This window comes from Brachyhypopomus gauderio, chromosome 5 (genome assembly GCF_052324685.1).
Source record: "Brachyhypopomus gauderio isolate BG-103 chromosome 5, BGAUD_0.2, whole genome shotgun sequence".
Classification (NCBI taxonomy): Eukaryota; Metazoa; Chordata; class Actinopteri; order Gymnotiformes; family Hypopomidae; genus Brachyhypopomus; species Brachyhypopomus gauderio.
Genome location: NC_135215.1, coordinates 21,713,900 through 21,733,892, shown reverse-complemented (window position 1 = coordinate 21,733,892; position 19,993 = coordinate 21,713,900). Strand labels below are relative to the sequence as shown.

At 40.4% G+C, this 19,993-nt stretch overlaps 1 protein-coding gene across 3 annotated transcripts in view; it reads left to right on the top strand.

Annotated features, from left to right (window-relative positions):
• The window catches only part of ccdc146 (coiled-coil domain containing 146), a 36,981-nt gene extending 17,273 nt beyond the window's left edge, over positions 1-19,708 (top strand). For all 3 annotated transcript variants that reach the window (XM_077006466.1, XM_077006464.1, XM_077006465.1), the window contains exons 16-19: positions 14,296-14,412; positions 14,507-14,644; positions 18,806-19,054; positions 19,360-19,708. In XM_077006466.1, coding sequence (XP_076862581.1) covers positions 14,296-14,412; positions 14,507-14,644; positions 18,806-19,054; positions 19,360-19,560 — 705 coding nt within the window. In that variant the 3' untranslated portion in view covers positions 19,561-19,708. The remainder of the gene's footprint in view (positions 1-14,295; positions 14,413-14,506; positions 14,645-18,805; positions 19,055-19,359) is intronic.
• Positions 19,709-19,993: the final 285 nt, after the last annotated feature.

Genomic DNA, 19,993 nt, shown 5'->3' with positions numbered 1-19,993 from the left:
CCAGTCATTGTCACAATTACAGTGATGACATGACATGGCTGGATGACAGCATCAACATCTCAGATTACCAGAAGACTAAATGACCAAGCACCACACCTTCACATGTAGAATATTAACTGAAGATGTGATTAAATAGGTGAGTCTTAAGTCTAGATTTAAAGATTGGAACTGTGTCAGAATCTCGGATTATAGCTGAAAGGCTATTCCATAACTGAGGGGCTTTAAAGGAGAATTCTCTGCCTCTGGCTGTAGTCTTACAAATTTTTGGAAGTAAGAGAAATCCTGCATTTTGGGAATGGGTTATAGTATGCAATGAGTTCACTCGCATATTGTGGAGCAAGACCATTTAACACCTTATTGGTCAACAGAAGAATTTTTAAATCAATTTGATATTTTACCAGAAGCCAGTGTAACTCAGAGAGAGTAGGACTAATGTGATCAAATTTTCTAGCCCTAGTTAGGACTCTAGCTGCAGCAAGTTGGTGTTTCTTTAGGGACTGTTTAAAGCATCCAATTAGAAGACCATTACAGTAGTACAATCTTGATGAGACAAAAGCATGGACCAGCTAATGAAAGTAAATGTCTCAGCTTGGCGATATTACGTAAATGGAAAAGGCAGTCTTAGTGACATTGCATATATGTGTGTCAAATGAAAGATCAGATTAACACCTAAGTGACACCTAAGTTTCTTACATTAGATTTAAGTGTCACTGAAAAGCCATCTAGGATAAGAGGAATATGAGACCAATTGCTTCTAGCAGCTTTTGGTCGAAGAAGCAACACCTTAGTTTTATCGGACTTTAAAAGAAAATTAGATGCCATCCAGTTTTTTATGTCCTGGACGTTCTCAATTTTTGGAGTAGTATTGACATCATCCAGATTAGAAGATATATACAACTGCACAGCAATGGAATCTAATACCATGCCTACGAATGATTGTGCCTGTCAGGAATGTCATCTGATAGCCATTAAGGACTCAGCTGTTCATCACCACGCCCACATTCCAGGCATTCATATACACCGTCATCACAACACCTCGTCGCGAAGTATTGCCAACTATGTTGCGTACCGAGCGGTATCATACTCTGCTGTTTCTCCTGTGTACCGACCTCTGCCTGTTCCCTCGACCCCGTCTCCTGCCTAGCTCTCAGGTACCGTACGGACTCTGCCTTCCCGTTACGACCCCGGACCAGATAGACCACTCCCAACAAACGGCATTAGATCAATTCCGTTTATGCATTAACATCTCGCATTCTCTGGTTGTATCTATCTGCCAAATAAAGAGCACTGTGCTTTTGCATGAGGATCCCTCTCTGTCTCTTCCAAACGTTACAGTGCCCAGCGGTAGCATATACAATGAGAATAATATGGGGCCCAATACAGATCCTTGTGGGACACCATATTTTACCTTGGTATGTTCTGAACATTTGTTATTTACAAGAACAAATTGGTAACGATCTGTCAGGTAGGATTTGAACCAGGAGAGTGCTTGACCTCTTATGCCATTGAGTGTCAATGAGTGTCTCCAGCCAATGAACGACAGATTAGAGATTGACCTACAGTTGGGCAGTTCCAGTTTTTTAATTAGTGGCTTTGTGACTGCAAATTTAAGTGATCTGGGGATGTAGCCTAGGCTCAGAGAATTACATTACTGTGCAGTAATTATTTGAGTAGATGAGTTGGTACGGCATCTAGTATGCATGTGGAAGGTTTGGCAGGGTTTTCCAATTAAATAAGCTCCAATAAGACCAATTGGAGCATCAGAGCTGACCAGATAGCATTTGTCAGAGTGCATTTGTAGGTTGGCAGGGTCTGAGATAGCATGACTAATTTTTATCAATCTTAACGTATGGAGAGCATGTTTTCATTCAATAAGGCTGTTTTTCCATGATAATCTATATACTTCTAACTTAGAATTTCGCTATTTACGCTCCAGGATTTGTGCAGCTCGTTTGAGACTTGTGACAAACGGGGTGGAGCGAAGGACGAGACACCGAATCCTTGCAGAACACGTCACTTTTAATTTGAGTACACAGAGATTGCGCAATAGCGCACGAGAAACATATAACGTTCACACAGAAACGTGTAGACTCTAGACAACGACGAGCACAGGACACTGCGCGAGTGCACATTAAATAGACAAGACACATTAGCCCTACGTGATCACGAGACGATTCACAGGTGAGACTTATTAATCACACGACAAAAACCCTAACCACGTATATCCACTGACGCAGACAAAGCACGTGGACAACGTTGACACACGCCCAAAAGGGAGGGGCCGGGGTCCTCAACGTGACAAGACTACGCGTGTGACTCGTTGTGTAATGCCTGGTGATCAGGCTGTGAATGAGGATCCATGAGCAGAGTGTGCAGGCAGAATTCCTTTAATTCAAGGAGGACAAAAATACACAAAAAGGGGAATAGCGAAGAGAGACACAGGCTACGGGAAGACAGGACACCAGCAGCCAGGTCCGAGGACACTGGTGAGGTCAGGCAGAAGTACCAGATGGCTAGACGGGGGCAAACGACAAAACCAGAGCAAGATCAAGTACCAAAAAGACTATTAGAGAATTCACTAGGAATACGCTCAGTAGTCACTCGTAAAGAGATGGCAATACTTCGCGAGGTAGGGCTGGGGAGGACGGGCTTTAGTACTGGTTTCAATCAGCTTTGACAGAAAACAGCTGATTACTAAAATTCTGGTGATTGTGACCTCTGATGGCGGACGGAGGTAGTGACTCCAGGTCTGACACGTTGTACCAAGGAGCCATTCTTCTCTCACTTTACTCTCTTATATCGCAATAGCACAACCTGTACAGAGAGAAATCTCGACATGCTTGGTAATGCGCTCTAGCCCTTTCAGAGCTACAGGTGGATCACTGTTTGTTTGTCCTCCGCTTTTTACCCATCTGTGCAGTTAGAACACACACACACACACATACACACACTAGTGACTACTAGGGGGCTGTGGTGCATACATGCCCAGAGTGGTGGGCAGCCCCAGGGGTGGAAAGTAACTAATTACATTTACTCACATTACTGTAATTGAGTACTTTTTATGAGTAATTTGTAATTTTCTGAGTAGTTTTTGAAATATGTAATTTTTACTTTTACTTGAGTACATTTTCAAATCAAAAATCAAATCAAATCAAATTTTAGTTATATAGCGCTTTTTACAACAGTTGTTGTCACAAAGCAGCTTTACAAGTGCCGAGTCCTAGCCCCCAGTGAGCAAGCCAAAGGCGACAGTGGCAAGGAAAAACTCCCTAGTTTTTTGCATGAGGAAGAAACCTTGAGAGGAACCAAGACTCAGGGGGGGAGCCCATCCTCCTCTGGCCGACACCGGTCACCATGACAACAACAAAAATATAGACAGAAAGTAGACAGAATGTAAAAGATGCAATAATGTCCATTTAGACAGAATATAAAAGATGTAATAATGTCCATCATGGTGTAGGCATCTGGTTAGGCAGGAGGTGGCCGGCCCAGGATGGATCGCTTGTCTCTCCTCATCTCATTATTCCTCAAGCAGGCGGGCAGCCATGTGGAGAAATGAAACAGGGAAAATTAGCTCTGTATGAGGACATGTACAGGACAGGTAAAATTATAAACATTTCTGGAGTGTGGCAGCAACTCCTGCACTAAGTTAAATTATTACAGCCTAGCTAAAAAAGGCAGAACCAGAAGGTAACATAGGCTTGGGGGCATTCTGAGACAATGGCATCCGTCCACTGCACTGTCAACAAACTTGAGTGACCACGAGCAGTGACAGGATGACAGCACCAGCACCCCAGTCTACCATAAAACCCTTCGTCTATGAACCCCTGGATCTGTACCTTTATCTAAGGGGGATATTAATTATCAAACGCTAGACTAAATAAGTGGGTTTTCAACCTAGATTTAAAGATTGTGACTGTGTCAGAGTCCCGGACACATTTAGGAAGATTATTCCAAAGCTGGGGGGCCTTATAAGAAAAGGCTCTTCCCCCTGCTGTTACCTTGTTAATTTGTGGAACTAATAACAGACCAGCACCCTGTGATCTTAGTTGACGTGGGGGTTCATAGTAGGAAATAAGTTCCTGGAGGTATTCAGGAGCAAGCCCGTGTAGTGCTTTATATGCTAATAATAGAATTTTAAAATCAATACGAAATTTAACTGGGAGCCAATGCAGGGCTGATAGGACTGGTCTAATATGCTGAAATTTTCTAGTTCTGGTCAGAACTCTAGCTGCGGCATTTTGAACTATTTGAAGTTTATTTAGATTCCTATTTGAACATCCTGACAGTAGTGAATTGCAGTAGTCTAGTCTAGAGCTAACAAAGGCGTGCACCAATTTTTCTGCATCATCCTGTGATAATGCATTTCTTAATTTGGCAATATTGCGGAGATGTAGAAAAGCTATCCTAGTAGTATTATCTATATATTTATCAAATGATAGGTCAGAGTCGAGTATGATGCCTAGGTTTTTGGCTACTGTGCCAGGTGTAATGGGATAGTCTGCAAGATTAAGCATTAAATTTGGAATTTTCTGTCTTGCGGCCTTAGGGCCCACAAGGAGAACTTCTGTTTTGTCCTCATTTAATTGTAGGAAGTTTAGAGACATCCAGCATTTAATATCTCTTACACAGGCCTCAATTTTTCCTAAACTGAGTTTGTCATCGGGTTTGGCTGATATGTAAAGTTGAGTGTCATCCACATAGCAGTGAAAATTGACACCATGTTTGTTTATAACTGTGCCCAATGGTAGCATATATAATGTAAATAGTAGTCCTAAGATGGAGCCTTGCGGGACCCCATATTTAACCATTGTACGTTTGGATGAAATATTATTGAGCTCTACAAACTGATAGCGATTTGTTAAGTAAGACTGAAACCATGAAAGAGCTGTGCCTGAGACTCCAACCCAGCGTTCTAACCTTTCTAGCAAGATCCTATGATCAATTGTGTCGAAAGCTGCACTGAGATCAAGAAGCACTAACAGTGATACATAGCCTTGATCTGATGCAAGGAGGAGATCATTTGTTACTTTAACTAATGCTGTTTCAGTACTGTGATGGGGCCTAAAACCAGATTGGAACTTTTCAAATATGTTATTCCTATGCAGATATAGGCATAATTGCTGGGCAACAGCTTTTTCTATGATCTTAGATATAAATGATGTGTTTGAAATGGGTCTATAATTAGCACAGTCGGATCAAGATTTGGTTTCTTGATCAGAGGTTTGATAATTGCTAACTTACATGATTTGGGCATGTGACCTATTGTAATGGATGAGTTAACTATAGTTAGAAGAGGTTCAGTTACAGCTGGTAATACCTCTTTTAATAACTTTGAGGGAACTGAGTCTAGTGTGCAGGTAGTACAATTTAAGGAAGAAATTATTTTCTCTAATTCTGATTTTGGGAGTGGATGAAAAGCATCAAGTTTTTCTCCCGGTATGTAATTTAAATCAATATCAACCAAACCAGATGACATACCAGTTGTATTGCTAATAAAGGGTTTTATATTTTGTCTAATATTCTCTATTTTATTATCAAATAAATATATAAATACATTACTAGTGAGGTTTACTGGAATCTGAGGTTCTGTGCCTGCTTGATTTTTTGTAAGTTTAGAAATAGTATTAAAAAGAAATCTAGGATTGTTTTTATTTTTCTCTATCAGTGAGGCTAAGTATGCTGAGCGTGCTTTAGTGAGTGCCCGTTTGTAGTCAATAATGCTATCCTTCCAGGCACAGTGGAATACTTCCAATTTAGTAGATCGCCATTTCCGCTCTAATTTACGTGCTATTTGTTTTAAGTTTCTAGTTTGGTCAGTGTACCACGGGGCGAGCTTTTTGGATCTAGCTTTTTTATATTTTAGTGGAGCTACTATATCTAGAGCTGATCTGCAGGTATTCTCTAAGTAGTCGGTTAGACTATCTAACTCTCCTGGATCGGATGGCGAGTGGGCTAAAGCAGTTAAGTCAGGGAGGGTTTCAATAAACTGTGTTGCTGTTGATGAATTTATCGAGCGCTTTATACACTGCCAAGGAGACGGGCGGGTATTTATGTTTGTTATTTTGACCCAAGTAGTTTAACTTCACTACATTTGAATGCCCTCACATTACTGAGTTAAAAAATATTGATGGTGAAAAATTAAATGCGGGCAGAAATTTTAACTTCTGAGTCCCAGAACTGAAGGCCAATTGCATGGCCTTGCCTTGCGTGCGCCCTTTCCATTGTCTCATAATCAGGTCATAATGTTGTGCACTTTTTTCCCCAAAGAATGAGATTGTTCTATCTTTAAATCTTCTATCTATCAGGTTCTGTGGGATCCTGTGGACATTTTATTGTGAAAAGTGGAATCCTGTGAGCACTGTATTTTGAATAGTTGGATCCTGTGAGCGTTTTAAATAGTGGAATCCTGTACACATTTTGTTTTATTTTGAGATGTGGGATCCTGTGGTCATTTTACATTTTAATTTGAGTTGTGGCAACCTGTGGGCATTTTATTGTGAATAGTGGGATCCGGTGGGCACTGTATTTTGAATAGTTGGATCATGTGAGCACTTATTTTTAAATTGTGGGATCCTATGAGCATTTTAAAATTTTTGATGTGGGATCCTGTGGGCATTTTATTGTGAGTAGTGGAATCCTGTTGCATTTTAGTTTGATTTGTGGCATCTTGTGGGCACTTAATTTTGTGTGCATTTTGTTTTTTGAATAATTTGTAATTTAAATTTCTTTATTCTTATCATAGTGTTGTCCGTTGGACAATAAGACTGAAAATTGTTTGCACTTTATGGTACAGGTTGTGACTGTCCTTGTGCTGTGAGGAAGTATGTTCCTGAGCCCAGCTAATGTTTTTGCAAGTGTGGATGTGCACTTAAATACACTTTGAAATCGATTAAAACAACTTGTGCTGAATTTGGTTCATGATTCATCCATGCATTAAATAACTGAAAGTAACTAAGTAACTTTTACTCAAATTACATTTTAAATGAAGTAATTTTGTACTTTTACTCGAGTAAATTTTGAGATGGGTAATTTTACTTTTACTCTGAGTAGATTTTAGGCAAAGTAATGATACTTTTACTCAATTACAATTTTTCAGTACTCTTTCCACCTCTGGGCAGCCCTAGCCCAGCGCCCGGGGAGCAGTTGGGGTTAGATGCCCTGCTCAAGGGCACCTCAGTCATGGCCTCAGGCCTGGGAATCGAACCCAGGACTCTTCGGTCACAAGTCCAGTTCCCTAACCACCAGACCATGACTGCCCCAGTCATGATCCGGTAAAGTATCAATGAGCGCAGCTATAATATATGTTATAGTTCGGTTAATTTGGTAACGGGGCGGCCGATGAATACCGTCATTCCAACGCAACTTGTACATTATGAGGCTGTGGTCAGAAACGGCCCCACTTTAAGGAAGTGCTGCTAAATTGTATACTGTATGTCGTAGCTGGCCTAGCTAGCGACTATTGCTGGATAGGGTGACCAAACGTCCGTATTTCCCGGGATATGTCCATATTTGACGTCATGTCCCGAGTTTTTTTTTAGGTGAGGAAATGTCCTGGTTTTTAAATTACCTTCATTGGACCATTAAAATTTAAATTTACGTGACTGTCAGTATGCATGAACTACATATATGTCTGTTTGTACATGTTTATGTAAATATACACTAATCATTGCGTCTGTGTGTAGCGTAAATAGAATGCATTAAGTCATGTACTATGTTGTAAATATTAAGTGTGAACATGTACCAAACATTTGATTCCTGGTAAACATGGCTTGCATCTCCATTGATAAACTAGTGTTTGCTAGCAGAAAGAATGTATGGAGGGACAAGGATAATAAATGAACCAGAAAACCACCCAGTTTAATACTGAACCATGTCTAAACACTGGCCTTCTTAACATCAACATCTCCCGATTCAAGTGGTCTGAAGCAAACACTTGAACAGGAGATTATGTTACAACAGCTTATGCAAGCCTGAGTGTCTTCCATTAGGAAATGGGTTGGTCCTGTTGCACCATGAGCAGGATCTGAAGGCCGTCTTACAGCTCGGTGGTGTGCCCCGTGTATCTCACACACCTCACTCTGTAGGAAGTGACCGTCTTATCATTTACATACTGAGCTTTATTTAGCCTACTGACTGGGTGTTGACCCACTGAAAACTTCATTTTGTGTTCCATTTTATAGAAAGATTTGAGAGATATTAGAGATATACTGTGGCTTGCAAAAGTATTCATACTGCTTGAACTTTCCCCTTACCCCTTTGTCCCCTTACAACCACAACCACAAACATAAATATATTTCATTGGAATTAAATGTGAAAGATCAACACAAAAGTACTGATCTTTCAACACTGAAAAGTGCGGTGTGCAAAAGTATTCAGCCCCCTAAATAACTAAAAAGAGTAGACCTGTGTGTAATCTAATCTCAGCACAAATACAGCTGCTCCATGACAGCCTCAGAGGTTGAGAGAATATTGGGGAGTAAACAGTATCATGAAGTCCAAAGAACACATCAGACAGGTCAGGAATAAGGTTGTGGAGAAGTTTAAAGCAGGCTTAGGCTATATAGAGATTTCCCAAACTTTTAACATCTCACGGAGCACTGTTAAATCCATTATCCAGAAATGAAAAAAGTATGGAACAACTGTAGACCTACCAAGACAAGGCTATCAACCTAAACTTACAGGCTGAACAAGGAGAACACTGATCGGAGATGCAGCCAAGAGGCCCATGGTGACTGGACGAAATGCAGAGATCATCAGGTGGGGGAATCTGTCCACAGGACAACTATTAGTCGTGCATTGCACAAATGTGGTCTTTATGGAAGAGTGGCAAGAAGAAAGCCATTGTTAAAAGAAAACCATAAAACGTCCTGTTTGCAGTTTGCCAGAAGCCATGTTGGGGACACAGCATACATGTGGAAGAAGGTGCTTTGGTCAGAAAAAATTAAACTGTTTGGCCAAAATGCCAAACGCTGTGTGGTGGCAATCTTGCAAGAAAACCTGTTGGAGTCTGCAAAAGACTTGAGACTGGGGTGGAGGTTCACCATCCAGCAGGTCATTGTAGCCAGGGCTACAATGGAAATAGTGCTGGGCGATAAAACGATAACAATAATTATATCAATATAATGTTGTCTCGATATAAATATAAGACGCATTCGATAGAAATAAATAAAATTAAATTCCCACCATGTTTTGACAGACAACATGAATAGCCAATGACAATAGCACTGCCCAGACCAATCAAGCGTGGAACTAGAGTTCCAGCCATTTCAGGGTTGGTTGAAGCACACAGCACTGAATGTAGGAGTGGCGGCGGCTTAGCGCACATGCTAATAAATAAATACACAAAGCAAGTTAATCAAAATGAGGATGCATGCACTACATTTCTGAAATGCGCTACAAATCCAGCCACAACACAATGGAAGTTTTTCTGGACGAATGCTTTTACGCAGGCACCCTGTAGGTTTTTAGCCATAAACATCTATTATAGTTCGATCCTCATTAATCAGTTCACTGAAAAACTTCACAACAACTAATATAATGCTATTTATATTTTTCCATCCATCTATAGATTCATATAACGGTTTTGAAAAAAGGACAGACACTTTCAGTTGTGCAGTGCACTGCATGTTGCAGTAAATACCACTGTTCTTTCTGCACAACTGAAGTGTACCGTCCTAACGAAAAAAGTAATTTTTATTAAAGGTTAAAAGAATGAAATAGTACATATTTAAGAAATGTACTGTACTTTATTATGTTGGCAATCACAGATTGTTATTCCTGTCCACTTTTATGTTTTCTTGTAAACTTAAAAAAACATGTATTGTGTTATTTAAATAACATTTGAAGAACATTTTGATCTTTAAACGGTAAAAGTCTTAAGGGTGAATTTATTAGATTTACAGTTGTGATCAAATTTATTCAACCCCCAATGCTGCGAAGGGTTTTATGGAATTCAGTGCACATTTGTAATTGTGTTCATAATGAAATCTTACAAGGACTTGTTAAAGAACTAAATGCAACTAAGATAGCATCATTTTTTTTTGTCATAAAGTATTAAATGGCCTTTTTGTGATTTCTTCATTGACACAATTATTCAACCCCTTTACGACTACCACTCCTAAGAACAGAGGTTCATTCCAGTGTTTTCCATCAGGTATTGAAAACATCTGTGGATGTCAACGAGCAGCAATCAAGCATGATAAGCACCAATTAGGCAGATTTAAAAGGACTGTGATACTCAGCTCCTTCTAGACATCTACTGGTGTGTTTCCAAGCATGGTGAAGGCAAGAGAATGGTCCCAGAAGACAAGAGAAGAGGTTATTGCTCTTCACAAGAATGGCAATGGATATAAAAAGATTGCGAAGTTGTTAAATATTCCAAGAGACACTATCGGAAGTATCATTCGCAAGTTCAAGTTAAAGGGCACAGTGGAAACGTTACCTGGTCGTGGCAGAAAGAAGATCCTGACCGCGACTGCTGTGCGCTACCTGAAGCGTAATGTGGAGAAAAATCCCCGCGTGACTGCTAAGGAACTGAAAAAAGACCTGTCAGATGTGGGCACTGAAGTTTCAGCTCAGACAATAAGGCGCGCACTGCATAACGAAGACCTCCATGCCAGAACGCCCAGACGCACCCCCTTGCTGACTCCAAAGAACAAGAAAAGTCGACTGCAGTATGCCAAAAGTCATGTGGACAAGCCACAAAGGTTTTGGAACAGGTTTTGGAAACTAAATTAGAACTGTTTGGGACAATGGACCAGCGCTATGTTTGGAGAAGGAAGAACCAGGCTTATGAACAAAAGAACACCTTGCCTACTGTGAAGCATGGCGGGGGGTCAATTATGCTTTGGGGCTGTTTTGCTTCTAATGGTACAGGAAAGCTTCAACGTGTGCAGGGTACCATGAATTCCCTTCAGTACCAGGAGATCTTGGAGGAAAATGTGATGGAGTCAGTCACAAACCTGCGGCTTGGGAGACGTTGGACCTTCCAACAGGACAATGATCCGAAGCACACATCCAAGTCCACTAGAGCATGGTTGAACATGAAAGGCTGGAACATTCTAGAGTGGCCATCGCAATCACCAGACTTAAATCCAATTGAGAACCTCTGGTGGGACCTAAAGAAGGCAGTTGCAGTGCGCAAGCCTAAGAATGTGACTGAACTGGAGGCTTTTGCCCATGAAGAATGGGCTAAGATACCCATAGGTCGCTGCAAGACACTTGTGTCAAGCTATGCTTCACGCTTGAAAGCTGTCATAACTGGAAAAGGATGTTGTACTAAGTACTAAAAAATAATGTCACTAGGGGGTTGAATAAAACTGATAATGATGTGAGCACAGTAAAGACATTTGTGGTTATTCCATCATAAATATTATGTTATGTTTGTCTAATTTATAAGTGCCTCTTTGATATAATTGTAAATAAGATGACTGAAATGATCAAAATCAATGTCAAACTGGCCAAAACACTTTATTTCAGTGGGGGTTGAATAAATTTGATCACAACTGTATATTTCCTGGTCGGAAAACGTAAGCAACACATAGGAGGAGTTAGATTAGATGCAGCTCCGCCGGCCCCCTGGCCCGACCAAAAGAAACTATGGAATGTGGGAGGAGTTGGATCTAGATCCAGCTCCACCCCCTGGACTTTTGCTTCTGCAGCGACGGGTACTTAGACTCCTCGGCAGAATCCGACTCCCCTCGTTTGTGCTCACATAAAGACACTACAGATGATATTCGGGGTTAAAATGAAACCCTCCATAAAAAAGGTTAATATAAAAAGGTTTATATTATTTGACACTTAGACACTTGTTGAACATAGAGATATGTGCTTTATGTGGAATAGCCTACACATCCAGATAAGTCACCAAAATAAATTTCAGTCCTGTGAGTTACAGTGATTATAACGTAGTTCATTGAGCACACTAGTTTTGTTTTGCTATGATGAACAATTAAAGATTACGCCTTATTTATGCACACAAACAACAGAAATCGCGAATATCATCTGTAGCGTCTTTATATGTGAGCAAACGAGGGGAGTCGGATTCTGCCGAGGAGTCGAAACAGCGGCATTCAACGTAATGAGAGACCATATGTAAGGGGATTTATGATTCACTGTCTGTGATGCTCAGTCAGACTCTGAAATTTTGTTCATTCCCTTATCTGTGTTTCTGCCCCTCAGTTACAACTTTTCTTCTTCAGTTACAACTCTTATTAAACTTTGAAACTCTTTCCTGACACCCGTATGTTGTGATTCTGTTAACACACTGCAGACTGAACAAATTTGTAATGCTGTTTATGAACCCTGGTGGCTATGATCTATGTCTGAAGACGATATCAAAACCTTTACACTGTATAACAACTCTTGTGAATAACAATCTGCAGGTTGTAGCCAGAAACAAGAGTTGTGTTATAGTTATGTTGTTCATTTCTCACTTAAAGTATAAAGAAAATAGTGATTTGACTTATATCGTGATGTATATCGATATCGATTGATATGAAAAAAGTTATCGTGATAAAATGTTCTCCCATATCGCCCAGCTCTACAATGGAATGGTTTAAAACAAAACATATTCATGTGTTAGAATGGCCCAAAGTCCAAAATCTAAACCCAATCGAGAATTTGTGGCAAGATCTGAAAACTGCTGTTCACAAACACTCTCCATCTAATCTGATCGAGCTTGAAGAATGGGCAAAAGATTCAGTCACTAGATGTGCAAATCTGGTGGAGACATTCCCTAAAAGACTTGCAGCTGTAATTACAGCAAAAGGTGGTTCCACAAAGTATTGACTCAGGGGGGCTGAATACTTTTGCACACCGCACTTTTCAATTTTTTTTTGTAAAAAAATTTTTTTGAATCATGTATAATTGTCTTTGCACTTCACAATTGTTTACCACTTTGTGTTGATCTTTCACATTAAATTCCAATGAAATATATGTTTGTGGTTGTAAGGGGATAAAATATGGAAAAGTTCAAGGGGTATGAATACTTTTGCAAGCCACTGTATATGATAATGTTGATTACAATATCTAGATATAATATTATGTCATAGATATTTATAGACATAGATATTTGCAGACATTGACTATGTTGCAGTGGTGGCTACATGGTGGCTACAAACAAATTCCAATCTTGTGATTGCACAGTGAACAAATTCCACCTGACCAACTCTATTGGCTAAGACTGCCTGAGCCCACATCATTCTGGGGCCTTTAAGTGCCAAGAAAGCTTGACATAAATGCTTGTTTCTTTGGTTAGCTGCTTTTAATTTTCAAGTTCCTTGTTTGAAGTCTTTTGCTGTTATTGAGAGGGCAGAGCATTTTGAGAGGGAATCAGATTTCAGTTCTCACTGGTTGTCACCACGCCCTTATTTTGCTGGAATGCCGAACTTTGCCTGGACCCCTGCCTGGACTCGGGAGGACTGTGTTTAGAAAACACTTCCATTCAATATCTTTTTTTTACCATGTTTAAATGCCAAAACTGGGTAACATCTCTCTGACATACTTCTGACACCTGACATTTTCTCTGATATAACATCTGGAGCAGCTGAAAGGTCTAAACTACTGTAGCAATGGAGGGAGAGAGAGAGTGTGAGAGAGAGAGAGAGAGAGAGAGAGAGAGCATGTGAGTGTGTGTGTGTGTGTGTGTGTAAGACAACTGCATATGATTACTGATAACATATGACTGTGTGACAGCAATAAATCAGCATCAGCACAATCAGAGCCAAGCTGTCACAGTGTCTAGGATCTTCTTGCAGACACAATTCCATACGTACATTTAATTTCTTTAAGACTTTATGGAAAGAAGATTAAAGAAATTATAAAAAACAGTTACTCTTTTTTTTTTTTTTACAGTTGTGTGACTTTCAGGAAACACAGTGTAATGTCTTACAAAACATATAGAGAACATAATAGAAAATCCCTAAGAATCTTTTACACGTAATACGTCTTATACTGAAGGTGTCTTGTAGTTGTTTTCAGGTGTATGAGGGCAGTACCTGTTCCAAACTTAAATTACTGCAATAAAAGGGGGAAGACGCTGAATAAACTCCAATCAAATCTTAATCCTACTTGCCACCATTTATGACACGTTTTTACCAAACACACTAGTAATTTGTCCATGTTAACTTACTGTTTTTGGCTAAAACCAAAGGAAAATGCATTTTTTGCATGCAAAAAAGAGTATCATGATAACTGCTAACTGATTTATGGGGGTTTGCTGCACCGATCATTAAATGGATCAGAGCCTCTCTGAGTTCTGAGTTCATGGATCTCTCCTGGTGTGCCTGCTAGCTGTCTGAGTGTAAGGATCGCATCATTGCCCTGGAGGACCAGGATCTAGAGGAAAGATCACACAGGCTGAGTGGTGAAGATCCATCCCCTGTAGAGCTTGTCAAGAAGATACAACAGGTAGAGTTGCTGTCATCCAGGTTTCTCATTGCTATGTGATTGTGCATGTTCTAGTCGTGAGTGTGTGTGTGTGTGTGTGTGTGTGTACATGTAGCTGGAGGTGCAGCTAGCAGAGAGGGAGGCTCAGCTGCTGGAGAAGGAGCTGGTTTATGAGCAGGTGACCCAGTTGTCTGAGCGCGTTCGCACTAAGGCAGAGAACGGCAAAGAGGACACTCTAATACTGGCAAAGAAGGTGAATACTCTCTCTCTCACACAAATTCGTATAGTAACTCCTCTAGAACAATTTGGCATCCTTGCTGACTAAGAGTGGGTGGTGACCTAGAGTTAACAATTTTACCTTCAAGATCGTTTACCTTTTTTACCTTACCATCCTTAAGCATACTTGTGTGTGTGCATGTGAGAGTAAGAGACAATGTGAGAAAAGGGGGGAGAGAGAGGCAAGGTTCAGTTAAAAGGCAGCCTCATATTGTCTTGCCTACAGTCACACGGGCTTTAGCAGTGTCTTTTGTCTACAGGTGAAAGACGTGCCGCTCATTTTTTTCTGTCTCTGAAGTTTGAATTACTTTAAAAGTTTGACATCTTGACATGCCTGATTTTATTACATTCTGAGATAATATTGAGAGAAAAAGGGCAAAATTGTCTAAATGGTGTAACCATAAAAATGCAGCACCAAGAATATAAGTTGTTGAAAAAATGTGTAATGACATTCTAAACAGCCTCTGAAATACACTGGCATAATCTTAAACAAGTATTTTTAATATCAAATAATAATAGAGAAACATAGCAGTTCTGAATATTTCCATTAACATGGGGAATCATGTCTGCCAAGTCAAACGTCTGGTATGTCTACTGGTGTAATCACCCTTTTTGGAGCCAGAAGATCATGTAACAGAATGTGATGTCAAACAGAAGGACCTCTGAAGACTCCAACAACCACAAGTCAAGATTAGTAACTCTCTGTAAAATTTGACAAAATAAACCAGGTTCAGGTCATGGTCAGGTATGATTAGAACATGGTATGACCTCAGTAAAATGTTAATAAATATAGATCATTATATACAGTTGTGATCAAATTTATTCAACCCCCACTGAAATAAAGTGTTTTGGCCAGTTTGACATTGATTTTGATCATTTCAGTCATCTTATTTACAATTATATCAAAGAGGCACTTATAAATTAGACAAACATAACATAATATTTATGATGGAATAACCACAAATGTCTTTACTGTGCTCACATCATTATCAGTTTTATTCAACCCCCTAGTGACATTATTTTTTAGTACTTAGTACAACATCCTTTTCCAGTTATGACAGCTTTCAAGCGTGAAGCATAGCTTGACACAAGTGTCTTGCAGCGACCTATGGGTATCTTAGCCCATTCTTCATGGGCAAAAGCCTCCAGTTCAGTCACATTCTTAGGCTTGCGCACTGCAACTGCCTTCTTTAGGTCCCACCAGAGGTTCTCAATTGGATTTAAGTCTGGTGATTGCGATGGCCACTCTAGAATGTTCCAGCCTTTCATGTTCAACCATGCTCTAGTGGACTTGGATGTGTGCTTCGGTTCATTGTCCTGTTGGAAGGTCCAACGTCTCCCAAGCCGCAGGTTTGTGACTGACTCCATCACATTTTCCTCCAAGATCTCCTGGTACTGAAGGGAATTCATGGTACCCTGCACACGTTGAAGCTTTCCTGTACCATTAGAAGCAAAACAGCCCCAAAGCATAATTGACCCCCCGCCATGCTTCACAGTAGGCAAGGTGTTCTTTTGTTCATAAGCCTGGTTCTTCCTTCTCCAAACATAGCGCTGGTCCATTGTCCCAAACAGTTCTAATTTAGTTTCATCTGACCACAGTACACTGTTCCAAAACCTTTGTGGCTTGTCCACATGACTTTTGGCATACTGCAGTCGACTTTTCTTGTTCTTTGGAGTCAGCAAGGGGGTGCGTCTGGGCGTTCTGGCATGGAGGTCTTCGTTATGCAGTGCGCGCCTTATTGTCTGAGCTGAAACTTCAGTGCCCACATCTGACAGGTCTTTTTTCAGTTCCTTAGCAGTCACGCGGGGATTTTTCTCCACATTACGCTTCAGGTAGCGCACAGCAGTCGCGGTCAGGATCTTCTTTCTGCCACGACCAGGTAACGTTTCCACTGTGCCCTTTAACTTGAACTTGCGAATGATACTTCCGATAGTGTCTCTTGGAATATTTAACAACTTCGCAATCTTTTTATATCCATTGCCATTCTTGTGAAGAGCAATAACCTCTTCTCTTGTCTTCTGGGACCATTCTCTTGCCTTCACCATGCTTGGAAACACACCAGTAGATGTCTAGAAGGAGCTGAGTATCACAGTCCTTTTAAATCTGCCTAATTGGTGCTTATCATGCTTGATTGCTGCTCGTTGACATCCACAGATGTTTTCAATACCTGGTGGAAAACACTGGAATGAACCTCTGTTCTTAGGAGTGGTAGTCGTAAAGGGGTTGAATAATTGTGTCAATGAAGAAATCACAAAAAGGCCATTTAATACTTTATGACAAAAAAAATTGATGCTATCTTAGTTGCATTTAGTTCTTTAACAAGTCCTTGTAAGATTTCATTATGAACACAATTACAAATGTGCACTGAATTCCATAAAACCCTTCGCAGCATTGGGGGTTGAATAAATTTGATCACAACTGTATATATATATATATAAGTTATTATGCTCAAGTGTTTACATAGTCATCCACAATAATGCATGCAATTTGAAATGTCCTGTGGAGTAACCGTGTTACACCATTGCACAAATTCCTTAATGAGACAAATTTTATCAATTTATGGACAATTTTTCTACTTTTGTAGTTTTTTTGTATTATTAATAATAATAAGTCATTATTATTATTATTAAATTACCAACAAATTATTGTTGGTATTATTAAAATTATAATATACCATAATATGCAGCTTGAAATGTAGAATTATAAAATTTCTAAATGAAATTTGTTTTTATTTCACATTTCTATAGGATACTGCACATAAACAAGAATGAATGAATGAATGTTTCAATTTATATAGCGCCTTTCAAGATACCCAAGGTTGTGTTACAATTTTAACACTGGTACAAGTCTTACATGACCAGCACACACCAGCAAGAAGCGGCAGCCAATTGCGCACAGCATACTCTCTACCAAGATCCACAGCCCCCTTGGGGGACTGAATGGGGTGCAGGAAGGGGAGAGAGGACAGACCCTAGTGGCAGAGCACCATCCACCACTAGGCATACCAGCACACACACATTCATGCACAGACACTCAGACAACTGCTTTTTATTGAACAGTGACACACAGTTACACACTCAGGGAGAATTTGTCAGGGAATGCCAATTTACCTAACCTCCATGTACTTGGACTGTGGGAAACCGGAGACCCCGGAGGAAACCCACGCAGACACGGGGAGAACATGGAAACTCCACTCAGATAGGGACTTGAACCCAAGACCCCAGTGCTGAGAGGCTAAACACCAAGCCACCATGTTGCCCAAGGTGGCAACCTGTGTATGCAAACAACAAACTTCTAATAGATGCCTCTTACAAGTAAAGAAAGTGGCTCGCCACAGAGCGCGTTTTAATATGGATCCTGCTGCAAGGGCAAATTACCTTGTTAAAATAAAGCAAAGATACACTACATACACCCTCACATACACATGCTCGTGTTTCATGAGAAAGTAAAATTAGTGATGTAGGTTTCCTAAAAGGGTAGTTTTATTGAGAGGTTTGAAGTCAAGATGGAAGATAAATTAAGGCCCTGGATATTAAACAGTTTCAGTCATCTTCTGTACTTTAGCTATCAAAGAGAAAGAGACAGAGAAAGATCACAAACACCCAGTCCAGTATGATGAATAAGGTGTATGAATTGTTCTTACTGTACTATAATCAGAGACCAATTCATTTTTTCATTGTTAAAAGTATTGTTTTATATAGTATTTAAAAACTCTATTAGATTTTGATTGATTGATTTCAGCACTGTACTACACTGTAAAAATGAAATTTAAAATTATTTTAAACCAACTGACCCAAGATTAGAGAGAAAACATTCATGTCTATGGCATGTTGACTTGCTCAGTACACCAAAAACCCATATTATCGTAGTTTACAAATAAAATATTTTTATATTTCAATTACATTAAATCACTTATTTCATCTGTACATTTACATAACTTCTGACAATTTGACAATTTATTGTGACTGATTCTTTAATTGGTTAAAAATAGTAAAAATGTCATAAAATGCCATGGCACCAACAGAAATGCAAACTATACATCTAAACAAACATCTAGCATGTTGTTTTAACATGTTTAAAGCATAGTTGTGATTTGGACGTCATACCAACCCTTATTTGGCACTGACCCCTACCCAGGTGAATAACCTCCAGGGCCATATTATGGAGTGCTCCAGGCAGCTGATGGCGGTGGTGGCGGAGCTGGCCATGTGGCAGGCCCAGGCATTGTGTCTGCAGCAGGAGCTGCGTGCACGGGAGCTGCAGCTGGACGAGTGCCATCGTCGTGTGGAGCATGGCCTGCCACCCTCAGACATCATCCAGCAAGAGTGGCAGCGCTGCCTCCGCAACCAGTACAGACGACGGGCAGACGCGGAAGAGCAAGCACGGGTCAGCCTAGCGGCTCAGTCACACACACGCGCGCATGTACACACACAAACACACATGTGCATGCGCATACACACACACGTGCGATGAATGCCACATACTGTTTGCTATACACCCGTGCTGACAACAGGTTAAGCTAGGTTTGAGAACCTATAATATTCAACATAACTATATTAAATGATTATGAGGAATGTGAATTGCCATTTACTGCTTTAGTGAACATTACTATTACTGCAGTGGATGTTACATAATTTAATATTTCTATGTAAATCTTTACTTGACACTGCTGACATGTGAATGTATATTAGATTGCTGAGGAAGAGGAATGGAGCCAGCTTCCAAATGGAGTGTACACCACAGCAGAGTCCCGGCCCAATGCTTACATCCCAGCCGACAGCGCCCTGCCCCTCCCCACGCCATACAGCGCCCTGGCCCCTTTCAGACCCAGTGAGCCCGGGGCCAACATGCGGCACATGCGCAAGCCTCAGCCCAAACCCCTCGAGATCTAGAGAGCCACAGCACGGCAAAGGCTCACATCGCCAACACGCCTCTGATATATAAATAAATACTAAATGTCTCAATGTTCTGATCTGTGAAGACAGGCTCACTTTCATTTGGCCTAAATTCAGCCCAAAGTCATTACAGGGGAAACAAACAGGGTCACTTCAAAAGGTCTCACTCACACTTTTGCCATTTCTTACGTAGACTGGACTGACTTTCAAGGAACTGTGGGCTTTGTTTTGGCAAGAACCCCATAGCTCCATTTCATATTACTGTTGCAGATGTAACTATAGAATGAATAGCATTTATTCATCATTGCACAACAAGGTACAACAGTATCCAACTGCTGTTACAGTAGGATTACTCATCATCAGGAGCTTTTCAGACAGCCCTACTGTTTCCACTTGCTGGGTAGGCACAAGCTGTAACAGACGGGTGGGT